The 14,834-nt window shown below is 37.0% G+C and overlaps 1 protein-coding gene across 4 annotated transcripts in view; it reads right to left on the bottom strand.

Moving 5' to 3' along the window:
* Nucleotides 1–3,378: 3,378 nt before the first annotated feature.
* SMCHD1 (structural maintenance of chromosomes flexible hinge domain containing 1) overlaps nucleotides 3,379–14,834 on the bottom strand; it is a 90,973-nt gene continuing 79,517 nt past the window's right edge. For 3 of the 4 annotated variants that reach the window (XM_056330767.1, XM_056330768.1, XM_056330769.1), the window contains exons 39-48: nucleotides 14,683–14,802; nucleotides 13,232–13,317; nucleotides 12,058–12,180; nucleotides 11,613–11,803; nucleotides 10,753–10,862; nucleotides 9,367–9,437; nucleotides 7,890–8,061; nucleotides 5,710–5,868; nucleotides 4,887–5,004; nucleotides 3,379–3,804 (exon numbers count right to left, since the gene is read on the bottom strand). In XM_056330767.1, the coding sequence (XP_056186742.1) occupies nucleotides 3,696–3,804; nucleotides 4,887–5,004; nucleotides 5,710–5,868; nucleotides 7,890–8,061; nucleotides 9,367–9,437; nucleotides 10,753–10,862; nucleotides 11,613–11,803; nucleotides 12,058–12,180; nucleotides 13,232–13,317; nucleotides 14,683–14,802 (1,259 nt within the window). In that variant the 3' untranslated portion in view covers nucleotides 3,379–3,695. Of the gene's footprint in view, nucleotides 3,805–4,886; nucleotides 5,005–5,709; nucleotides 5,869–7,889; nucleotides 8,062–9,366; nucleotides 9,438–10,752; nucleotides 10,863–11,612; nucleotides 11,804–12,057; nucleotides 12,181–13,231; nucleotides 13,318–14,682; nucleotides 14,803–14,834 lie in introns of those variants that run through there. The other variant, XM_056330770.1, reaches the window with a different exon arrangement.

Raw genomic sequence — 14,834 nt, 5'->3', positions numbered from 1 at the left:
GACCTTAAAAGGTCACCTAGTCCAACCCTGTTGCAGCACTATCAAAACCAGCCGGCTGCAACAAGGCTTTTACCACCCCATACCAGGTTAACTTCAATAAGTAGCTCCCACACCTTGCCCTGGCACAGCCACCAATCCCCCACAAGGTTTCAACAGTTCATCTACTGTTCATGCTGTTTCTCCATCCTCTTCAGGCCAGTCCACCCTGCTTCTTGCCCCTGCTGCATCCTTCTCCGGGCCCCCTTCTTCTCCTGGGGCCTCTCCTGCATTCAGGGCACTCTCTCTCTCCCTCTCTCCTCCCTCTGCTTCTTCCAGGTCTCTCTTCATCCAGTGCTCCTCTTTCATACCCCTTAGAGCTATTTAACTACTTAGCAGGAACCAGCCACAGCTGCACATTATCCACATCAGCCAACCCGCCGGCCCTGAAGCCAGCCCACAGCTGTACATTATCAATGTCAATTAACCCATCTTCATTCCTCTACTATTCCTCTACACAACCCCACCTGAAACAATCTGCAACATCTTTTAATTAGATCAGGTTGCTCAGAGCCTGTCCAGGCTGACCTTGAATATCTCCAGGGGTGGGAGCATCTACCACCCCTCTGGGAAAACGTCTTCCAGTGTTTCACCACCCTAATAGTAAAAAATGTCTTCCATACATCTAGTCTGAATCTACCCTGTTTTAGTTTAAAACCATAATCCCTTGTGCTATCGCAACAGGCCCTACTGAAGAGCCTGTCCCCATCTCCCTTACAAGCCCCCTTTAGGCACTGGAAGGCCACAATAAGGTCTCCCCGGAGCCTTCCCTTCTCCAGGCTGAGCAGCCTCAGCTGTCCCAGCTTTCCCTCACAGGAGAGGTGTTCCAGCCCTCTGACCATGTTTGTGTCCCTCCTCCGGACCCGCCCCAGCAGGTCCCTGTCCCTTCCAGTGCCGAGGCCCCAGAGCTGGAACAGCGCTGCGGTGGGGTCTCACCAGAGCGGGGCAGAGGGGCCGAACCGCCTCCCTCGACCCGCTGGCCACGCTTCTTCTGGTGCAGCCCAGGGTACGTTTGGCTGCCTGGGCTGCCAGCGTGCATTGCTGGTTTAGGTCCAGCTTTTCACCCAGCGGTCCCCCCGAGCCTTCTCCACAGGGCTGCCCTCAATCCCTTCATCCCCCAGCCTGTGTTGATACCCTGACCCAACTGCAGAACCTTGCACTTGGCTTTGATGAACTTCATGAGGTTCACGTGGGCCACTCAAGTTTGTCCAGGTCCTGCTGGATGGCATCCTCAGGCATGTCAAGCACACCACTCAGCCTGCTGTCATCTGCAGACTTGCCGAGGGCACGCACGCTTGATCCCACTGTCACTGGTGAAGACACTTCACAGTACTCATCCCAATATGGACTCCTGAGGGACACCACTTGTCACCAGTCTCCATCTGGACATTGAACCATCAACCACTACCCTCTGCATGTGACCATCCAACCAGTTCCTCATCCACCAAACAGTTCATTCATCAAAACTGTCTCTCTCCAGTTTAGAGAGAAGGATGTTGTGAGGGACCATGTCAAAGGCCTTACAGAAGTCCAGACAGACGACATCTGTAGCTCTTCCCTTATACACTGAGGTAGTCACTCCATCGCAGAAGGCCACTAGGTTCGTTAGGTAGGACCTGCCCTTGGGGAAGCCATGCTGGCTGTCTCAAATTGCCTCCCTGCCCACCATGTTGATACGTAAGGGTTAAAAGAATAAGAGACCGGTCAACTTTGGTGAGTTGGCAGTTAAGTAACCTTTGTACAATGTGCTAACATACGTAGAATGTAGAGAAATACCTAGTTGCTACTTAATTGTGTCTGGGAGCTTAGACTGGGGGCTGTAGAACTGTAAGGGTATGTCAGAGATAACCTTGGACAATGGTAAACAAGCACTGCAAAGGAAGATACAAGTTTTCTGTCACTAGAGAACAGGATGGTGTGTTTCAGAAGAATAGGATAACAAGTTTTTAAACCAGTAGAAATGAGCCATGCTTATGCAAGAGACCCCAGCTTGACAGTTTATGCAGACAAAGACTCCAAGCCTTCACCAGAAGACCCTCAGAGGTGGCCGCACACATGCACGAGGTGGAAAAATATGTAAATAATTTTGGGGAAGTGGTTTGAATATGTATTAGTTTTCCAGGAAATGTTATGCATACGTATTAGATTGTAGCATAAGAACAGTGAGAACTGGAGCCAGGGTGTGCATACTAGGAGGCGTGATTCCTTATGCAACCAGCACTGCAAATAAAAAAATACCTGCTTAATAACGACTCATTATTGAGTTTTATCTTGGAAGCCTGGCCCAGCCACACCTAGCCTCCCGCCTTAGCAAGGAGTGCCAGAAAGCAAGGGGGATCGGAAACTCTGATTTTTTATATCAATGTAGCTTCTAGGACGATCTGTTCTGTGATCTTCCCAGGCACAGAGGTGAGGCTGACAGGGCTGTAGCTCCCAGGGTCCCCCTTTCTATTCTTTTTTTAAAATGTGTGTGATGTTTCCTATTTTCCAGTTAATAGAGTCTTTGCCTGACTGCCAGGACTTTTCAAATATCATGGAGCATTGCTGTTTCTGCATCACCAAACATACACACCTTAGTGAGCTAGACCTGCTCTGAATGCTCACAACTTCGTTCACCAAGGACAAGTTTGTTTCATTCTCCCTGCCCCCCCGTCAAATGACTGGACCAAGTCCCCTTGAATGCCTTCTCCAGTTATGTATTTACATAGCTTCAACTTACAGTTTTATACTGTCTCAAGTTTAGCCTTCTACTCTTCCCTATCTTTTTCATCCAATCAAGCCTATTTCCAGCTGCTCACTCTGACCCTGGCTGAAATTGTATCTTTAATCATGCCTGGCCCTTTTCTGCCCTGCACATTACTAAAATCCTTGTCATGCAGATCAGTAGAAGTGACTTGTGACTCTCCTTTCCTTTTGTTTGGCCTCATTTACCTGTTGACTACTTTCTCCAGCATTTTAAGATTATGTTTCTTAAGCCACAGAAGACTTAAATTTTCTTTAGGTATTTTTAGAAGGAAACAGAATCAAGATGATTTTTTTTTATATATATATATATATATATAAAATTTTTTTTTAAAGCTGGAGACAGCCTTATAAAGTAAAATTCTGTCCAGGGCCTCAGATGCTGGCTTGTTGTTAACTTCTAGACTCTACAAATGGCTGTGGTTAGAAGTCAGTATGTCACTGCTCGAACCTTCCCTTTTAAAGTGGTATTACCTCGACAGCTCATCCATCAAAAAAGAACAGTCCAGAATGTTCTCTTCCAAGACAGCCTGGGTTGCTTTTTAAGTTAAAATCTCATTTCATGGCACAATCTATTGATTTAATTATTACAATTGATGATGATATTGGCAGTGCTTTGCACTGAAACAGTTTTATTGAAAAGATTGGTTTTTTCCATAAATAAAAAAGGATATATTTTAAACTTTTTTTTCACACATGAACATAAAAACTCTGAAAGCTTTTAGAAATGAAAATTAACTATACAAAAATTAGGCTATCATCGTTAAACATTTTTGTTACTACTAACTGAAATACATGTATATCTCCTATCAGTATAAAAATCTTCATAGTAATGGGTTATACAACATGAAAATTTTCTTTAACTGAATGTATTCACATTTTCAATACATAGCTATTTCCAACAAGTCTCATCAAGTCTATGCCTTTCTCTTTCGTGAAGTTCCATTAAGTTCTGAAGGGGCTACTGGCAGCGGTTGCTGTTGCAGCTGCTGCTTCTTTTGGGGAGAGGAGATCCATTCTTCTGAGCTAAAAAAAAAAAAAAAAGCACGGTAGCTTATAAACCAGGCCCTTTTATATATACGTGTATATATAAAGACACACACTTTTGTTTAATTTTTATATTTTTTGGTATAACGGATATAATAGATGCAAAAGCACAGAGCTCCCACTAGTATAACTATTGTAAACCCTGTGTTTGTGTACAGCTTATTCTTGTAAATATTTAGTTAAAATGAGGAATAGCATCAGATTAATATTAAAGACATAATCACTTCAAAAAAACACAACCCCCCCCACACTTCATGTGTACTACATATGAATAAAAAAATGAAAATAAAAAATATAAATAATTGAGATACCTAGTAATATAGTGAAAACTCATTCTGAGATTTGCAGAATACAACAGAGTAAGATTTAAATAATCTAAAAAACACGACCATAGTTCAGCAAAGACAATGACGCAGTCATAAGGAGAGACATGAGAAATGGAAAAGTAAGCTCCATGTCATTTTAAAGATACAGACTTACAGATTTCCCTGATCATTTTGTGTGTGTGTGTGTGTACACAAATACTCAATAGCCACAGAGGCAATGTAGAAGCAGATTCACAGGTAAAGAGATAAATACTGGCGTAAAGTATTTAACACAGTATAGTTAACACAGTGTACTACAGCGTTAACTAGACTGTGTTACCTTACACCAGCTCACCTCATACAGTTCTTTCTCTGTTCATCTGCCCACTATCTGACACAGAACCTTAGAAAAGTTCACAGACTAAGCTATCTCAAGTATTTCTGGGGTGTAACAGAGTTGAATATACCAGAAAATACAGGGAACATGAATGCATAAAGATCCCCATCAATGACTTCATGAAGAGAAACAGAATTAGCAAACAAATTTTTTTATCAAGCTTAAATAACAGCAGAAAATGTAATGGAAATAAAAATTACCTTGAAAATCAGCCTTATGCAAACTGTATTAGTTGTTAGTTGCTGTATACAAATATGAATTAAAAGAAAAATCTCCAATGCAAAAAAACCCCACCAAACTAGTTTTTGCTTTGAATCCAAGACATGGTAAAGTAATGACCAGATTCGGAACAGACTCACCTATACAACTTTTTTACTGAGTCTCTTCGCATTCTTTTGGGAGGGATGGGGGTGTCAGACATATCTAACATTATAGGCTGAAGCAATGATTCAGTGACTTTATCTGATGGAGTCATACCTATGAAAAAGTTGTAAGAAAGAACAATTATTTTTTTTTAAATATTAATCCTATTGGTTATAAATGAGCCCAACAACAGCAGTGTTGAACCTTTGAAGTTTTAGACGTGCCACAAATTTTATAGTTACCTTATATCTGAAACCGAGTTCAAAGATGACAGGTAAAACCATTTGCTTTATTTATGGTTGTCACAGAATAAATAGTTTTTAAAATATATTCTGAAATATCATAAATTATTTGATATTGAAATAAAAACAATTTATAACTCAGAAACACTATCCTTGCAGAATTAGGGGTGCTTCTTTTGTAGTACAATGTTTTGATTGTGTTTCCTTAGCAAAAGCAATTCAGCGTTTTACTATGCTGTCATTTCAAAAAGAATGGCAATGTTGTGTAACACTGGGCCAGCCAGACCAATAGTTATATAATCTCCTATTAGTAAGATCATAGTTTCACGTTCACAAGACACTGACTACATTTTTATTATCTGATCACATTACAGGGCAGTGCTAGTCCAGGTAATATCCACAGCATCATACTACATATAATTTTTCTAGTCTTTCCCTAAAATGAGACATCTCTAAGCTCTTAATTTTAACAATCTTCCTTCATAGTTTGAACTTGTTAGTTTGTAATAGTAGAACACACCTGGATGCAGGTAACACCTCTCTTTTAGGTCACCAAAGCCATAATACAATAACCTACCCAATTTTTGTTCTATTAGCTTGAGGCTTTTCTCTTGTTCGGCAAGTTCCTGTTTTTTCTTTAGCATTTCTGGAGTGTTAAGTGACTGCAAATGTAAATCAAGGTCCTTATTCACACTATCAAGTTTCACCACTGCTGCACGGTATTGCTGAAGAAGATCTAATTGAGAATAAAATACAGAACTGTAAATAAGTGGTCACTTTGATTTAGAAGGCTACCCAATTACAATGCAGACAATGCATAAGATTCAGAAGAAAACATCTTTCAAAAGCAGTACTTAAAAAAAACCCCAAACACCCAAACTTATAGTGGACCAGTGGCTGTTCTTAAAATGACTGTAAAGACAGATTGGGGAAAAAAACCCCAAACTAACTCACATCCAATATTTTGCTTCCTCTTTTCTTTCTGAGCCCTTATCTTAGGTCACAGTAAAGTACCAGTGAACTCTGAAAATTATGTGGCAAACAGGTATTTCTTTACACATGTTGTCACTTGTGTGCACTCCAAACTGAATTCTCTACTTTGATGCCATTGTGTGCTTGTAGGATGTTTTGCTTTTAGTGCTACAAAGCTGAAGCTTGTATTACTGACTTGAAACCTAGTCCATCCTGTGGACCAGAGAACATTTACTGAGTTTCACTTCATCCCATCTATGGAAATTTCCATAAGGAGACAGCAGCAGACCCAGGTAAACAAGAGCATATTTTGCTGACAAACTTTGTTCCTCTTTTAAGATGGGATCAAGAATTTTTCTTTGTCCAGGCACTAAATATATATGTCAAGAAAGGGTTCAAGCATGTTAGCCCAGATTCATTTATTTTACTTTGTCGTGAAGATGAGGTAGCTTGCACAAAGCTTAACTGAACACTAAATTATCTTACGTTTGCCACGGGGTGAAAACATCCACACAGATTAGTTACTGCATACTGAAAAAAGGCACTGTAAATTCTTAGCACAGTTTATTTTAGAAATACCTTGTCAGTGTAATCACAGTTTAAGTAACCACTTTTCTTTTATGCTACAAACATAGAAGAAGAGCAAGTCAGAACTAATGTTACAGCTGGAATTCAGTTCAAAACAAGTCTTGTGCAATGAGGTGCTGTCCTTTATATGGAATTTCACTACTAATTGTTTAAATGCCTAGTAACTATCCAAGTGTAATTAAAACATGCCCTTCTCTACCATGGTTCTTCCTGTACTAAATTATAGACAATTCCAATATAATTCACATTGGCTAATAATGGAGTTCAACAATGGAAAATGTGTTGATAGACGAACATGAAGTGTGCTAAAACCAACACATTTCAGCCTGTAGCTGAAACGCTTACTGTGTTTTTCCTCCATGTAATATATTTTTACTGAAATGCCTAGGGAAGATCTTTTTAGTCTTTTCTTCTCCTTCAAGGTCAAGGTTTAGTTGTTTGCTCATATATAAAAGCTACTCCAATAGGTGCATATGTTCTCTTGTTCTCCCCCCACCTCTCTTCATTGCACAGTTCTAGGCATACTGTTACAGAAAAACTAATTTTAAGTACTGAAGAGCAACCTTCTTTGTGAATAAGACTTTTGAATGTTTTACAGATCAGTCAGGTCAGCCGTTACATGTCAGAAGCTGCCATCTTTTGACTTAATTTATAGCCTTTATTCTGAAAGGAAGAATCCAAACACATCATGAAATGTAAATGATCTCGCAGGAAATATAAGGTATCTTCATGCTATGGAAATAATGTAGACGTCGTGCACTACTGATGAGAACAGGAATTTTTCTACTACTGCTTCACAGAGCTTACTTGCACAGTAAGAAATTCTGAATTGATGTATGGTGTTTCTGGGGGAGAAAGACCTGAAATTTTGTTTTTCAAGGATGCTGGAATTTCATCAGCTCAAGCTTCTTATACCTGTTGTTTGAATGTTTACCACTGCTTATACTCTTTTTTTTAATAAGACTAAGAAAAAGGGGGAATATCTCATGATTATTATTTCTTCTTTCAGGAAATATAATAGCTATAAGCTTTTAAGAAAAGGGAAATTCATAAATAGGACACTGTACAGGTCATATTTCTTAAAATAACTTTATGCTAAACTGAAGTTTTCCTTTCTGTATTACAGAAGAGAATAACAAACATAGGAAAGCAATATAATTTTGGAAGTTTTGCATTTTCGTGACTTCATAAACCCACCTATCTGTCCAGAGAGAGTAGAGTAAAGTTTCGGCATGGGTGCTCCAAATACCATGCCTCTGAGTTTGTCCATTGGAGGAGCTTTATTCTGAAGGCCTCCAAATTTTCCATTGCTGCGAATCCTGTCTCCCTCTCTAGTCAGCAGAGTAGGGCAATGTGTAATTTTTACAACCTACACAAGTATAAAAAGAGATACTAAATTAGTAACTCCATGGAAAATCTGAAGTTTTCAACAACACTGTTGTGAAGCTTTGCATCTTTCAACTATGATGCAGCTTGTTCTCTAATGAGAATATCTTTTATAAAATCACATTTCATGTCTTTTACTTTCAAGTAATAGAATGCATATATTAGAATTAGACAGTACTGTTGGCAATTATGAAATCTAGATTTTTTTTTTGGTTTTGTGTTCTCAGATTTTTAACAGAACTCTGGAGGCAGAATTTAGATCTATACTGCAAAAAAGCTCATTATCAACATACACTATGAAGTAATGGCAATAAACATCAATGATGATAAAAAACCCGTGAGCACTTAATTCAATTACTTGAGGAAGATGGCTTTTGTCTTTTTTTTTAAATGCACAATATCTAAAGCATCTGAATTCCAAGGGATTTATTTCTTATAACATATTCACTAAAACTTCCATATAGTTGATGAAATTTACCTGTAGTGGGTGACAGAAACAACCCGGGTGACAGACTAACCAAATGAAATGACCCAGACCTCATTTTGAGAAATGATGATATACAAACTCCTTTTCCTGAACAGACACAGATGGTTTGTCTCTGACACTAACAACCAAGATCTGACTCAAAACAGGCTACCAATCTGAGATGCCACCAGAGGTTCCTTATTGTTCTCTTAAGTACAAATCTGCACTACAATTTCTTACACTTCTGGGGGCAGGGGGAGAGAATATATAGCCCCAACAGCTTAATGTTTAATCAGCACAGTTCTGTATTCTTCTGCTGAATTATTATTTCGATTCTAGTAAACTCCTAAACTGAAACAAAGTGCCCAGTGTCAGGACTTTCTCAGGGACTCTTGCCTGCTAAAATATGTCCCATTAAACCTAAATAAAACGGGTCAGAAAAAGGTCTAGTAAATTTCACATCAAGATTTTAGTAATCTTAGTGGGTTTCAGTGGATCTGAGATTTCATCATGTGCCTCAGACTACTGTGTTGTATTATACATACAAGGGCTAGGCAAGTACTGAAGAACGTGCATTTAACAGCAAAACTAAAAATGTTTCTCTTTTAAAACATGGCCTCATGCTTCATGGCAACATTCACATAATGGAATTTGTTGAATAGAGAAAATTCACTGTTAAGTACATCAAGACCTACAGACAGTAAGCACACCTACAGCTAATGCAGCATTAAACTTACCAATTATTCTAAGTTAGTGATGTATTAAATATGTAGCTATGCAATGTATTTGTTTTAAAAAATATCAAGAATAATTGAAACATACCTCTTTTCTGTAATGGTTGGCAGCATCCAAGTTATCTATAATGATAGTGTCACCCAAGAGCATCCCAAACACTGAAAAATGTAATTTTTTGAACCATGAAATTTCTCCACAAGAAACTAACTTGAGTTTTGAAAAATCAATTCTAAGGTGTCATTATTACAGCTTTTTAGATAAGTGCAAGGGAAACAGATGTGCAGGATCTTTTTCCAATGAAATTTTATTCTGAGATTGAGATAAATATGCAATCTTCTGTTTTCATTAAATAATTCATAAAGAAAAATATTTAGTATGTTTAATTGCCTTATGGCACAATTGACTGTATTTTCCACCAAAGTACCCTCTTGATATCTTACATTTACATTTATGAAGACACACATAATAAAATTCCAAGTTTTAGGAAATTATATAAATGATCATTATTTTAAGTCCTCCTTGAATTCTGTTCTCAGTTTCTTAATATTCAGTGGGTATCAAAGAAAAAAAAACATTCACAGGCTGATAATCTGGTTGTGTTTAAGACTTTTCTTCTGCTAGTCAAAGACTGTTCTGTACAAAGTCTAACTTGATGTAGTCTTGCATGAGATATGTCAAGCAATGTGGTTTTTAAATTTCCCCAAAGGACATGAAGAATTTAGTCAAAGTCTCTGACAGTATCTAACTTTCTGCAAAGAAACTGGACTAAAAAAAATTTTTTTATTAACAGAAGAGAGGAATATTTCAATATTGAGAAGTTGTTAAATAAAATGAAAAACTTACTGAAGTTATCTCTATTATTATAGAGACTCCAAGACTCCATATAAAAGAGTAGGTCTACTTAATTTAAGAAAAAGTGTAGGAAAAGGTAGGTACTGCAACTTTATCAGGAAAAGTAAGAGGATGATGGTTCCCTAAGCTGAAATCTACACAAAAATTGAAAGCTTATTCTTCCTGTAACTATTTAAGCGTAATGTATTTAGTCATGTGCAGTTTGATCTGAGTGTACCTAAATCTATACGTTACACATTTTGAGAGGAATAGGACTGGAAAAACAGTCTAACAAAAGCAGTAACTTCTGCAATATGAAAATATAAAAACTAATACCATGATTGCCTGTTTCTGCTTATATGAGCTTGGGAATAAGATAACGCTGCTGTAATTTTAAAAAGAAAAGCAATCTAGTAAAGAAAAAAAGACAAAAAGCAGAAGACAGTGGTCATTGCTGAAGTTTTCACAACTGTTGTTTGCAAATACTTAACAGCCTTTGTACCAGCAGACTTCACAAGGAATGTAACATGGGTATTTGCACATTTCAATGAAGATTACTGAAAGGACTATGATTTGCGATATTTCTGTATTTTATTTATTAAAAAGAAAGAAGTTCTGAACAATTTCTTTAATACTATTTACCTGTTTGACAATGCTCTACATTATCTGGAAATGTTAACAGATCTCTGGCAAATACTGGATTTCCAATAGGTCTGAAGAAGATTTTTCCATTTCTTAAGTGAGGTAAAGGTCTGTTTAAAGAAAGGGGAGAGTAAGGGAGAAGAAAAGAGGAGAAAAAAAAGGTAATTTTCCCTTATTTCATTATTACTTCTGGCAATATAGTCAGAAATTTCAAAATTAATTGGATGCATCTTAACACTTCCACACCAGATGCTAAATCATTATCTAAAATGCCAGTTATATTAAAGATGCTTTGGAAACGCTAATTTGTAATAAGACATATACCCAACAAATCCATATGACTGATTTTATGGACAAGTTTTAGTTTTATAAAAACTGAGATTCTGGACCTTATAAGTGTACCTGCACGTCAGATCTTTTCTAAAAGGCATTTTCTAAAATGGTATTAGCAGTCATCTTCATAAGCAAATTATTTTCAGGCACATAAATACTGCATTTTCCTTTATTTTCCAGGAAACCAAACCAGCAGAATGAATTTCTATTACTACAGATTATTTTAGGGAAGGTACTCTGGAACTGGATTTAAGTTAGAATTTGAAGTGCTAGAATTATTTTTAAAAAGTTCCTGCTCTAGAAAACATGGAGAAGTAAAGGAAAAAAAATGGTAGATTGCCTACCTTTAACAGCAGTTAAAGACAAAGTTATGATTTCAGCTAACATTTCAAGTGACATCACTGTTGCTATGATTATGAAGCCAGAAATTTTTTTCTGTTAAAACTTTACTATAAAGTTTAAAAAGAGAAATGACATACGCCAAAAAAAAGCTGAAGTAGTATGTAATACAAATGTGTTTTCTCTACCTGTTCCAATCGGGAAGTGTCTTCTTGTAAATAGAATCAAGAGGTAACACTTGTTGTCGACCTTGAGTTTCATCAAAAATAGAACGAGCAGCTTCAGTAGTCAATGTGACTACACAGTCCATGTCGCTTGCCAAATGCCAAGAGATAACTTTTGCTGCTTCGTTATCCTCAATTTGAGCTAAATGTGCAATCTGTACCACAGAAGTTAAAACAGTCAAAATAGAAGCCAAGACCACCTCCCCTTTTTATGCTAATCACAATAATCCTGCAACTTTGATCAGACATTTAATTCCCCTGTTGATGAATCTATTAGAAGAGCTGGTCATCTGATGGGTTGAGATTGCTATCTTCTTTTTAATACTCCTCAAAAATTACTTGCAAATTTTTCATCATTACCACTTCCTGGAACCAACAAAACTCATCTGAAGGCTGAGAGAAAACTCACCTTGCCTAAAATATCCTGGTTGCCTTTTGGATAGTTTGGGAGGGTACAAGTTCGCCTTGGCTGTTTCATTACTCCTTCTTGATCCAACATCTTTTGTTTTATAAGAGAATCCACATACTGAAGCTGAAAATTATAATTTGAAGTTAGTGAGTGTGTATCATTGGGCTGAGCTGCAGAAGTAGTTACTTTACCTGTTGTCAATCAAGTTCCTAACAAGAACCATTCAATAATCTGAAACAGACTCTTAATATATAGGGGACCACTGCAGATAAACTCAGAAAGCAAAAAGTGGCATACTTCAATTGTGACTACAGATTTTTTTATTGCTACTTCTTTTCTTTTCTTTTTTTTTTTTTTAAGACTTCAGGGAGCTTTCCACAAAGAGCTACCAGAGCCAAAACTGAAGGAAGTTTAAATCAAAAGGAAGAGACAACCACAAATGTACACAAATAAACCATTTTAGAAGGGAATCATGTCCAAGGCCTGAAAAATTTAGCCAGCAGGAAGAACCTGGGTACAGTGATTGCAGAATATATATAATTTAATTCTACTGATTTGTGATTAATGAGTGTAACAATTGTTTTCACTTGATCTAAAGCTAACTTACTGTTTACATGTTTTTTTCCCCAAAAATGTTAGTAGGTTGAAAACTTTGTTTTAAAAGTTTCTTTAAAACATAATTGGATCTTTATGGAAAATTAGCAGTGGGGGTAATTGCCCTGAATCTCTCAAACTCACTTTTACATCAGCTTTAGTAGTAACATATTAAGTTATCTAATTCTCTGAAAGTAAGTGTTTTCCTTTGGTCTGCTTACACCAGAATACATCCAGTGTATATCGATCAGCCTACAAAAACCCATTATGAAAACCAGCAGTACCAGTTACACAACTGGTAACCTTAGCAGAAAGGCAAAACCAAGATCAGGATATAAACTTGAAGTTTTTCTTATACCTCTAGCAGTTTGTTTAAGGGACAGTCACACTACCAGAACAGTAATTTAAGTTTGGCATTGATCCACAAATTTTCCTTGTGGTTTAAATTTTCAGGGTTTTGGTAGTACGTGCTTGTGTATATACCAGTGTGATTCAATAATGTTATATAATTATATCAAATTCATATTAAGATTAATTTATTTTCAAGACATCATGGAGTTTAGGAAGAAATAAGTCATACCGTGTTTGTCTGTGGTAATTCAATTTGATGTTTTTTCAGTTCATTCTTCAGGTGAGTTTCTCTTGTTTCAGCTTCTTTAACCTGACCTGAAACCAATAATATCAACAGGGAGTAAGGAAATATTAGAAAGCAATGGAACACTTCAGATAATTTCTTTCCAGTTTTCAGAATTATGCCACCCTCAGCCAATGCTATCTACTTTTTAATTTCAGCACAGAGTATCAGGATTTGTCCACAAAAATCTTGTAATTTATCCAGTCTCTAAGCAATCTCAGCAGCTGCCATTTCTTTCAGCTTCACAAAGCTACAGGGCCAGTCCTTAGATCAGCTTGAGAATCTAAGCCCTTTCTTCTTTTCATCCTCAATTATCTTTCCAAGTGGTTCTCCAACAGGCAACATGGCAAGAGAGCGAAGGGAAGAGTGGTACCTGGCACTACTCTCTTTTGTCTCTTACACGGGACATAGTTTCCTGGACACCATTTCCTCAACTCTCATATCTGAACTGAAGCAATTTTGAAAACAAATGAGAAAACAGGTGAGTTGCTTTCCACCCTCTCTATTCAAACAGGTTTATATTTGCAAATGCTATTTAAGTATAAAGTGTAACGTTGTGCTCTAACTTACTCTCTAGAGATGTGCAAAAATCTGCAAATAGGAAACAAAATTTTTTGCCTTTCACACTGGAATTTAGGAATTTGCATCCATAACGGAAACATGCAGTAACAGAAACACAGCCCTGTACTAAAATTACAAGAAACATCTTACATTAGAAGCAGCATCTTCTAATTCCAGCCTGCTTTATTTACATTTAGCAATTAAAAGTAAAAATTCAAAATGCATCTATTAAAACAAACCTTCTGAGCAACAGACAGGATGATTCTAACAAAAAAAATACTGTGAAGAAAACATTTCCCTCATTTGTCCCATTTCCATAAACCACTGCACTTACCCGGCTCTGCTGTTTAAGACTTTATAAAGGATTACATTTGCTGAATAGCTACACAATACCTTCGAATAATGTACTTAAGAATCAAATATGGGGGGAAAAAGTAACATTTTGAAAATGTAAGACTAACTTTTTGAAAGAAGATTGGTTTTAGGCAACTGTTGACTTTCCAGATGGATAAGCATTCACACATCCATTCCAAAGCTCAGAGTACAAAGCAGTCATGGAAAAATGAACCAGACCATCAATTTCAATGTTTTATTCCTCCTTTTGACAGTTGCGACACAAAATGCTCTACCTCAAATCAACACCTTTTATAGGTAGGTCCATCCAAATAACTAGATGCTTCCCTTCTAATACAAAGATATATTGCTTTCTGCTCCCCTCTACTGTATTTCATTATTTCAATACTGACTTTTCTCCCCCTGTCTATAGTCTCAAAATTATTAAAGGAAAAAAAGGTTTAATTCCCAGGAAATTTATTTCTATATTTTAATGAACTTACACTTCATTTCAGTTACAAGCTGATTGGTAATATCAAACCAATTTCTATAAACACCTATGGACTGAGATAACTGGTCTCTCTCCCTTGTAAGCGTTGCCATCTGTTGCTGCTTCTTGAAATCTACAGAAATAAACAAACATATTTAGAAGACA

Source organism: Falco biarmicus, chromosome 3 (genome assembly GCF_023638135.1).
Source record: "Falco biarmicus isolate bFalBia1 chromosome 3, bFalBia1.pri, whole genome shotgun sequence".
NCBI classification, from domain to species: Eukaryota; Metazoa; Chordata; class Aves; order Falconiformes; family Falconidae; genus Falco; species Falco biarmicus.
This window is presented reverse-complemented; position numbering and strand designations above follow the sequence as displayed.